The sequence below is a fragment of the Orycteropus afer genome, unplaced genomic scaffold, assembly GCF_000298275.1.
Source record: "Orycteropus afer afer isolate SDZICR_OR568_19922 unplaced genomic scaffold, OryAfe1.0 scaffold00685, whole genome shotgun sequence".
NCBI classification, from domain to species: Eukaryota; Metazoa; Chordata; class Mammalia; order Tubulidentata; family Orycteropodidae; genus Orycteropus; species Orycteropus afer.
Genome location: NW_006922272.1, coordinates 1143501 through 1153656, shown reverse-complemented (window position 1 = coordinate 1153656; position 10156 = coordinate 1143501). Strand labels below are relative to the sequence as shown.

The 10156-nt window shown below is 39.3% G+C and overlaps 1 protein-coding gene across 1 annotated transcript in view; it reads left to right on the top strand.

Moving 5' to 3' along the window:
• Nucleotides 1-777: 777 nt before the first annotated feature.
• Nucleotides 778-10156, top strand: part of LOC103211015 (receptor-type tyrosine-protein phosphatase beta) — a gene marked incomplete at its 5' end in the record, with an annotated part of 95328 nt that continues 85949 nt past the window's right edge. The window contains 2 exons of the mRNA XM_042783116.1: nt 778-1044; nt 8664-8924. Coding sequence (XP_042639050.1) covers nt 778-1044; nt 8664-8924 — 528 coding nt within the window. The remainder of the gene's footprint in view (nt 1045-8663; nt 8925-10156) is intronic.

The window sequence follows — 10156 nt, the reverse complement described above, 5'->3', positions numbered from 1 at the left end:
CCAGACTTCGTCTCACCTATTTTGGTCATGTTGTAAGAAGGGACCATTCCCTGGAGAAGGATGTCATGCTTGGTAGGGTGGAGGGTCGATGAAAGAGGGGAAGGCTTTCAGCAAGATGGATTGACATGGTGGCTGCGATAATGGGTTCAAGTATAGCAGGGATCATGGAGCTGGCGCAGGATCAGGCAGTATTTCGTTCTGCTGTGCATGGGGTTGCTATGAGTCGGAAATGACTCAACGGCACCTAACAACAACAATTATATGATAATATAATTCACATTATTGTAGCACTTTCCCATATAGTAATGAAAATAGCCCTCTTGCAAATGTGTCACCAAATAATTAACCAGTTTGCTAGACCACAAACTAAATCATCAAGTTGAAGGGATTTCCCAATACCACCCCACAACAACCATCACCTCAGATAGATCACATGGCCTTGAGTTCTCCTAGGGTAAGGACAGAGATAATAACAATCAGTAAACAGTCTTCAAAACTAAGAAGCCATTCATTATTTAATTTTAAAATCAAAACCACTTTACTGAGATGCCTCTTCTTCCTTAGATCTGAAATAGTCTTGATTTCTAATAGTTTTTTAAAGTAGAAGAGCGTCAACAGGGAACATTCTCCATATGTCACAGGAAATAGAGCTGAGAGTCTGTAGTCAAAATAGAGTATTTTTAGCATTTTCAAGTCTGCCTCCATTTTTGACTCATTTTTGCTATGCCTTCTTAGACAATTAAATATTAATTTTGTCTTCTGTCTACTGTGTTTTAGTGCCTGCCCAAGTGACTGGCTTGCATGTGGCCAACCAAGGGACAACCAGCAATCTGTTTACTAATTGGACCCGGGCTCTGGGAGACATAGAGTTCTACCAAGTGTTACTGATCCATGAGAACGTGGTCATCAAAAATGAAAGTGTCTCCAGTGACACCAGCAGATATAGCTTCCACTCCCTCAAATCAGGCAGCCTCTACTCCGTGGTGGTAACCACAGTAAGCGGAGGGATCTCTTCCCGGCAGGTTGTGGCCGAGGGGAGGACAGGTAAGAAGTAGAGATGTGTATGTCTGTAACTTACAGAGAACTGAGCACATGCACCACAAAACAGTATGTTCTAGAATTTTTAAAACATTTTCAAAAACAGACTTTCTCTGACCTTCTTAAGAGCCAAGTCAGTACGATTTAGAAGGAACATATAGCTCTCTCAGTAATGACAAACCAAACCCATTGCCATCACGTCAGATCTGACTCATGTTGACACCATGTGTTACAGTGTACAACTGTCCCATAGGGTTTTCTTGGCTGTAATCTTTACGGATGTAGATCACCAGGCCTTTTTTTCTGCTGTGCATCTGGGTGGGTTCAAGCTGGCTACTTTTGGTTGGCAGATGAACGTAAGCGCCTGGCACCACCCAGGGACCTTTTCCCAGGAACGATTGATGGGGAAAATACATTCTGAATTTTCTACATTGTCTAATAATAGTGTCAGAATGCTTAGAAAAAAAAACCTTTATAATGACATAGTCATTTGATGTCCAAGTCTATCCCCTTGTTCAGATGATTCCTGTGAAATGTTTGTGTCCTGGTCAAGGTAAACAAGCAAAGAAATGAAAAACTCTCAAGGGAAATATCTTTCACTTACTTTCATATTGTTAGTTTCAAGACATAGAAAGGAAATTAGCTTTTATGATGAAGAGTTGAGTTAATAAAATTCCCAAATCACATATATTTTTAGAAGTGACATTAAGCAAATGCTTAGTCTGCATGCCACCTAAACAATGTTCCTTACCTTAAATAACTCACAGTAAAATAGGCCAGAAGACCAACTAAACAATTGTCATTATGGTCATATGGTCACACAGAGGAGGAGCTTTAAAGGAGGAAATAAACTTTTCTACATAACACTGAGAAACAATCAGCATAAACATAAACAAACTAGAAATTGATAGTGTAGGTTTTCTTTAATGCATTTTATTGAAATATAATTTATGTGCAGTAAAATACACAAAACTAAAGTGACACGGGTCAGTGCATTTTTTTTTTTTTTTTTTTTTGCCATGTTCCCTCCCCTCCCTTCCCACCCCTGGCAACCAACAAAGAAAGTTTTCCTCCATACATAAACCTTTCCTTGACCCTCCACAACAATGAACTAATACTATATTTGTCCTTCTGTGATTGACTTATTTCACTCAGCATAGTGTCCTCCAAGTTCATTCATATTATGTGGTGTTTTGCAGATTGTACATTATTCTTTAGTACTGCATTAACACTCCATTATGTGTGGTGCCATACTTTGGTCATCCACTCTTCCACTATAAATCTTAGAGATAAATCCATTACCAGATAATGTAATTATCAGCAAATATGAATTTGTTGCTGTCATTTTTGTTATGTGCTTTTTTGTGGTATTGATTTCTTTGTTCCATATAATTTTCTATGCTGAGCTCATTTTGTTTATGAATCATGTTATCATTTCCTTCATTGCTATTGCTTTAGTATTTGCTGAATATTTATGCTGGTCCTCTTTTTTGATGTGAAGGTTTATCATTTTCATTTGAGGTTACCCTGTGATTTATAGTTTTCTTCCCAAGTTTAGAACAGTCCATTCTATCTCGTAGTTGTCTTGACTTCCCTACAATCTAGAAGTTCTGTAATGACACAGTTTTTTCCCTCTTTTTGGTTTGTAGTTGTCCTGATTTGTCAGTTGGTGTCTCTGGTTCCCTGTTTACAATCTTGTAGGCTTATTTACTTTGGATACTTCCATAGCTGGGTTGGTTTCTGGGTTATATCATCATGTGTGTTAATGGTCAGTTGTTGTTGGCTGTTGTTGCTTCTCTATCCAAAGGGCACCCATTAGCATCTCTTGTAAGGTTGATCTGGTTTTAACAAATTACCATAATTTCTGCTTCTCGGGAAATGTCCTAATGTCACCATCATATTTGAGGGACAATTTTGCTAGGTACATAATTCTTGGTTGGAAATTTTTCTCCTTCAGTGTTTTATATATACCATCCCATTGTCTTCTCACCTGCAAGGTTTCTGTCAAGAAATCTGAGCTTAGTCTTATTGGATGCCCCATGTAGGGAACTTTTTGTTTTTCCCGTGCTACTATCATGATTCTTTCTTTGTCTTTGGTTTTGGTGAGTTTGATGATGATATGTCTGGGTGATTTTCTTTTGGGGCTATCCTGTTTGGGGTTTCTTGGACTTCCTGAATGGATATATTCTCATCTTTCATCATACCAGGAAAATTCTCTTCTAACAAGTCTTTGAAAGTTTTCTCCGTGGTTTTATTTGTGTCTTCCTGTTCTGGAATTCCAATTACATGTAGGTTATTTCTTTTGATGGTATCCCACATGAACCTTAGGCTTTCTTCATTTTGTTTTGCTCTTCTTTCTGATTTATCCCTTTCCAAAGAAATGTTCAGGTATTTGCCTTCAATCTCCCTAATTCTGTCTTCCACTGATTCAATTCTCCTCCTTTGCCCATTCAATGTCTTATCTATTTCTGAAAATTTAGTGTTAATCTTCTTGATTTCTGTGTGTAGATTTTGTATCATTTCTAATTTTTCATTTATTTTGTCCTTTTGTTCTTGTATTGTCTTTTGAAATTGTTCTGGGGTTTTCTCTGTGTTTTCATTGATCTGTCTCTCAATTCGTTGAAGATACCTAAATATAATTCTTTTGAATTCTTTATCAGGGAGTTCCAGTTATGCATCTTCCTCAGTGATGTGTTTTGGGCCTATATCCTGGTCCCTTGTTTCTCCTGCTTTATCTTGCTTCTTTGTGTGGACTGTGATACTCTGTTGTCTCCGAGGCACTGTGATGTTTTTGTGTTTATATTTAATTGGTGACTGTATGTTGGAGTGACTTGCCCACGATTTTTGTTTTCTTTATTTTGTTTTTATGTTATCTATGCAAGCAGAGTACTGTGCTGTGCTCCTCTATTTGCTAGTAGGAAGCACTTATATGCTCACCACCTGTCTCCTTTCCTGTTGTCAGCCTCTCGTATGTCCCTGCTGCCATTGGCAAACAGCCTATTCTTTGGTCCCTGGAATATGAATGAGGATGCACTTTAAAATCCAAAATGGTTACCACTTGTAAAGATTCAAAATGGCTGTGCCCTTGGTCACTTTAAATATCCAAAATGACTGCCGGTGTAAACAATCAAAATGGCTGCACTCTCTGGACAGTGGAAAGTCAACAACTCAGTTGTCTCCCACCTTGCTGTTTCCCTTCCTAGTCATAGGCTACCAGTGCAGCCATCTCTGCAGCCCTTGGTGACCAGGGCTGATCTTTTTTAGGTTAATTTTCAGGTCCCAACACCATTGAAACTATTCAGAGCTGACAGTCTCCAGCTCCCACCATCCCTGTAATCACTGTTTTTGTTCAGATTTTTCCACTAGTTGGTGTCTAATCCACTTCTGTATAGTTCCTTTCAAAGTTCAGGTCTTCAGGATTATCTTCTCTATCTCCGTCAATTTGTTTTTCTTTTCTTTGTTGAAGAGGGTCTGTGTCACTTGTCTGCCTATTCCTCCATCTTACCAGAAGTCAATGTTGTAGTTTCTTGAAAAAATAAATAAAACAGCCCATGGAAGCTTTGATAAGTACTACTGAACTCAGAAGTTTCTCCTGCTTTATTTTATACAATTCTGATAAATTGGACTTTAGGCTCCTCTTTCTGTATCTGTAATGCTCAGATTTTGCATATCAGTTGTAGGCATCATCAATATATCCCTTTCTTATAGTCATGAATCTCACCTACTTAATGAACCCACCACAAGTCACTGCCATTGAGCCAATTTCAACTCATAGTGACCCCATTGGATTTTGAAGGCTATAAATCTTTACTAAAGTATATTGCCTCAACCTCCTCCCACACAGTGGCTGGCAGGTTTGAACTGCTGACCTTCTGATTAGTAGCTAAATGCCTTACCCACTGTACCACCAGAGCACACTCTTAATGAAACCAAGGAACATTAATCTCATTGAATCTCCCTGAAGAGCAACTAAGGTCATTGAAAAGATGTTTTATACTCTCAGTAGAAATTCATTGATGTAAGCCCATTTCCTCTTTTATGTGCTTCTTTTGTATGGCAGCTGACACTGTCACCTGTGTCTTCCTTCTTGATACCATTTATTTCCCTCTTTAATGGCTCTTGGCAGCACCCATTGATACAGCATAGTTGAAAGGTGCAGAGTATAAAGCTTAGCTTGGGAATCTGAACACCTAGATTCTGATCCTAGCTCTGCAATTAATTCATTTCTCTAAGCTTATGTTTTCTAATCAAGACACAGTAATCATCCTTCCCCACCCTATCCTGGATGTCAGAGTAGGGAAGGAGGAATAGCAAAAAGAAAGTTGAGGAGAGGAGTTGAGAAGGACCATGCACACATTGTCTAGATGTTATAGTTGTATTAGGTTGACTTACTATTTCCTGCTTACCCAATTGTACAATGAGGGTGTTCCTGGTTAGACACTATATTGGTTAGCTTTTCTCCAAGCAGCAATTCATGAATATAGCCACCCAGCATCTGTGGCTCTTACTTCCTCTAGGTCCCGAGAGCTCTTTCCATTCTTCCAGAAAATGGAGAGGGAGAAAAGATTACCAGACCTGCCACTAGACATATCACTTCCACCCACATTCCATGGACCAAAACTTAGTCACAAGGCTATCCATAAGTGCAAGGGAAGTTAAGAAATGTAGTCTCATTCACCTAGTGCTGCTATAACACAAATACCACAAGTGGGTGGCTTTAAAATACAGAAATTTATTCCCTCACAGCTCTGGAGGCTAAAAGTCAAATCAGGCTATCAGTTGTTTCAATTCCTTCTGCAGACCTCTCTCCTAGTTCTGTTGTTTACTGGTGATCCTTGGTGCTCCTTTACTATAGACAATCCTCACATGTTGTCTGTCTTCCTTTGTGTGTGTGTGTGTGTGTGTGTGTGTGTTTATGTATATCCTTGTTTTTATAACTCTGAAGTGATTAGGTTTAGTGGCATGACCTAAACTGATTGATTGATTACGTTACATTATGGAAGGTATTAGCTATGTGGTCATTACATTATATTATAGAAGGTAATCTGTTCTAGGAGCTCTGGTAGCATAGTGCCTAAAGCACTTGACTGCTAACCAGAAGGCTGGTGGTTCAAACCCACGAGAGACTCCTCAGAAGGAAGGTTGGGAAATCTACTTCCGTAGTGATACCACCTCGGAAACCCAAGGAGGGGTCGCTATGAGTCAGGTCCGACTCTATGGCACATAACAACAACAACAATCTGTTCTACCCAAGGCCAACTGATTTAATCACATGTAACTACTCCATGACAGTAACTACGCTAGTGTTTGGTGAAACTACTGGGAACCATAGCCTAGCCAAGCTGACACATAAAATTAGCCATGATAGTAGTCTACGTGTCCAAGGGGGGAAAATGATTTGGCAAACAACTAATCTAACTCACCTGCACAGGTTAAATCCCAGTTTGAAAAACCACAAAGTTGTCCAACTTGTGATAATCTCTGATATCACTTGAAGTAAGTGGACAATAAGCTAGGTAGGACTTGTAATTTTTTTATATGCCTCTATTGAAATTATAACAGAAGTAGCTGTATTTGACTTGCATTATATAATAGAAGCATACAAAAAGAGATGAGAAATTTCTTTCAAAAATGATCATAAAATTCATGGGAGAGAGTAAAATATGAATAAATATAAGCATGTATTATTTTATTCAAACACATTAGAAGTGCAGACATTATCATGAGAAAGAAGAAAAATTAGTTACTACTATAAAAACAAGGAGCCCTGGTGGCACAGTGGTTAAAGTGCTTAGCTGCTAACCAAAAGGTCTCCATGGGGAAATGGTGGGGTAGTCTCCTCCTGTAAAGATTTATAGCCTTGGAAACCCTATGAGGCAGTTATACTCTGAAATGACTCGACAGCAGTAGGTTACTATAAAAGCACAATAACTAAAGATCTTAAAATGTGCCTGTGTTAGTAAATTTTGTACACAGTTGGTTGTGACAGATTCAATGGCTAAGGCTTTGGTAATCATTCCCATCCACTCTAATTGTGAAATATTGATCAATGCTGAAATAATATTGAAAATGTTTCTTTCATTTATATTTCCATAGAGTTGAAACATTTAAATAAATCTTCCCAGCCAAAATAAGATGGCATAGTATGTTAAATCAAAAGCATCAGATATGATTGTTGTTGTTGTTGTTATGTGCCGTTGAGTCAAACCCGACTCATAGCGACCCCTCCTTGGGTTTCCGAGGCAGTATCACTACGGACATAGGATTGCCCAACCTTCCTTCCGAGGAGTGGCTGGTGGGTCAGATATGATTAACAAATCTTAATTCCAATCTGAAAAAAAATTCTTATTCTAAACAAAAAAATCAACAAATTATACATATATGTGTGCATACATATATTTATATACATATATGTATGTATTTGTATGTATGTGTGTGTGTGTGTGTATACACACATACACATATATATGTGTATATATATGTAGTACCTAAGGCATTTTTGCCTAAGGCACTTGACTGCTAACCAGAAGGCTGGCGGTTCAAACCCACTAGCCACTCCTCAGAAGGAAGGTTGGGCATTCCTACTTCCGTAGTGATACTGCCTCGGAAACCCAAGGAGGGGTCGCTATGAGTCGGGGCTGACTCAATGGCAAACAACAACAACAACAACAAGGCATTTGACTGGCTCAATGGCAGTGAGTTTCCCTTATTTGGTTTTTGCTTCCAGGATAGATTTAGGCTTATTTTTTGCCACTAGAGGGCAGGAAACACTTTGCAAAGGAAAACACTACTCCTAGCCACTCCTTGGAAGGAAGATGGGGCAATCTACTTTAGTAGTGATACTGCCTTGGAAACCCAACAAGGGGTCGCTATGAGTCAGGTCCAACTCGACGGCATATAACAACAACAACAGTTATGTTAGTTATTAGATTCCTCAGGGATAAATAACTTCATCACAAGAAGATCAAAATGATTTCTAAATCTAAGATTTTTAGAAAAACTATTGTGTTCTTTGCCTTTTCCCCTCAAATATCTTTGCTTTACTGATGAATTTGATTCATCTGGATTATTATTATGTTGGTTTCTTTTCCTACAGGGAATCTCTTGACACATGGACACATTCACATGAAAACACCCCCGCTTTAAAATACTTTACAAATGGTTGGTTGGTTGGTATGTGCCATGGAGTCAGACCCGACTCATAGAGACCCCTCCTTGGGTTTCCGAGGCAGTATCACTACAGAAGTAGATTGCCCCATCTTCCCTCCAAGGAGTGGCTGGTGGGTTTGAATTGCCAGCCTTCTGGTTAGCAGTCAAGTGCCTTAGGCACTATGCTATCAGAGCTCACACTTTACAAATAGCAACCCCATAAAAATAAAGTAGTGGCATCTCTTTATTTTTGAGACTGCTTAATGCTTGTCCAGAAGGCCTCCTTACATTTTTTATGTGGTTAGCCTTCTGATATAAGAACACCCAGCTTCCAAAAGCTAACTTGAAATCCTAACACTTTCTAGACTTCTTATGTAATCAGATTAGATCACCTATTTTTGCTGACCAAGATAAATGACTCAAACTTTTGATGGTGCTTTTTTTAAAAATGTTTTTTTCTTCCTTTCAAATTATAGTTCCTTCCAGTGTGAGTGGAGTAACGGTGAACAATTCTGGTCGTAATGACTACCTTGGCATTTCCTGGCTGCCAGCACCTGGAGACGTGGATAACTATGTGGTGACACTCTCTCATGACAAGGTGGTTCAGTCCCTTCTTATTGCAAAGTCTGTAAGTGAATGTTCCTTCAGCTCCCTCACTCCAGGCCGCCTCTACAATGTGACCATAACTACCAGGAGTGGCAAATATGAAAATCATTCCTTCAGCCAAGAGCGGACGGGTAAGGAAATGTGGCAGCATAGGACTCCCTAAGAATCCAGCTGTGGCCCAGGGCATCTTAGAGCTGTGGGGAAAAAAAATCCTATAATTATAAGATTAAAAGCAATTGAGATCACAAAATTGTTATGAATCCTGATCCAAGAAACTCCTTATGTGAGCAGATGTTACCTTTACAGTAAGATTAACACAGCTTTCATGGCTAGGATTCACATCATATTCAAACACGTTGTTAGTTGCCATCTGAGGTGGCTGCAACTCATGGAGAGCTTAACATTCTTAACAGTGAAACACTGCCAGATCCTGGGCTGTCCTCTGTTGGTGTGCTTGAGTCCATTTTTGTGACTATTGTGTCAGTTCATCTCATTGAAGAGTTCTCTCATTTTTGCAGACCCTCTGCTTTATCTAACATGATGTCCTTTCTTTTCTAGCCATTGGTCTTTACTGGTGATGGGTCCAAAGTAAGCAAGTCAGAGTATTGCCATCCTTGCATCTAAAGAGAGTTCTGGTTGTATATTTTCTAGAACTGATTTGTTCCTTCTTCTGGCAGTTCATTCAGTATTCTTCACCAATACCAAAATTAGAATGCATCTGTTTTTCTTCTGTCTTCTTATTTTATTGTCCAGATTTCACATGCATATGAAGCAGTTGAAAAGACCATGGCTTGGGTCAGGTGCATGTTAGTCATTGAAGTGACATCTTTGCTTTTTAGAACCTTAAAGAAATCGTTTGCAGTAAAGTGCCCAATGTTGTTTGATTTCTGCTTCCATAGACATTGATAGTTGACCTAAATGGAATTAAATCATTAACAACTTTAATTTTTTTCTCCAGTATTCAAACATGCCCACTGCCATCAAGTTGGTTTTGATTCATAGCTACCCTGTAGGACAGAGTAAAACTGCCCCATAGGATTTCCTAGGCTATAAATCTTTACAGAAGTAGACTGCCTCGTTTTTCTCCCACAGAATGGCTGGTGGGTTCAAACCACTGACCTTTTGGTTAGCAGCTGAATGGTTTAATCACTGCACCACCAGAGCTCCTATATTCAAACGTTGTTGTTGTTGTTATGTGCCGTGGAGTCGCCCCGACTCATAGCAACCCCTCCTTGGGTTTCCGAGGCAGTATCACTACAGAAGTAGGATTGCCCAACCTTTCTTCTGAGGAGTGGCTGGTGGGTTTACACTGCCAGCCTTCTGGTTAGCAGTCAAGTGCCTTAGGCACTATTCAAACATAGCA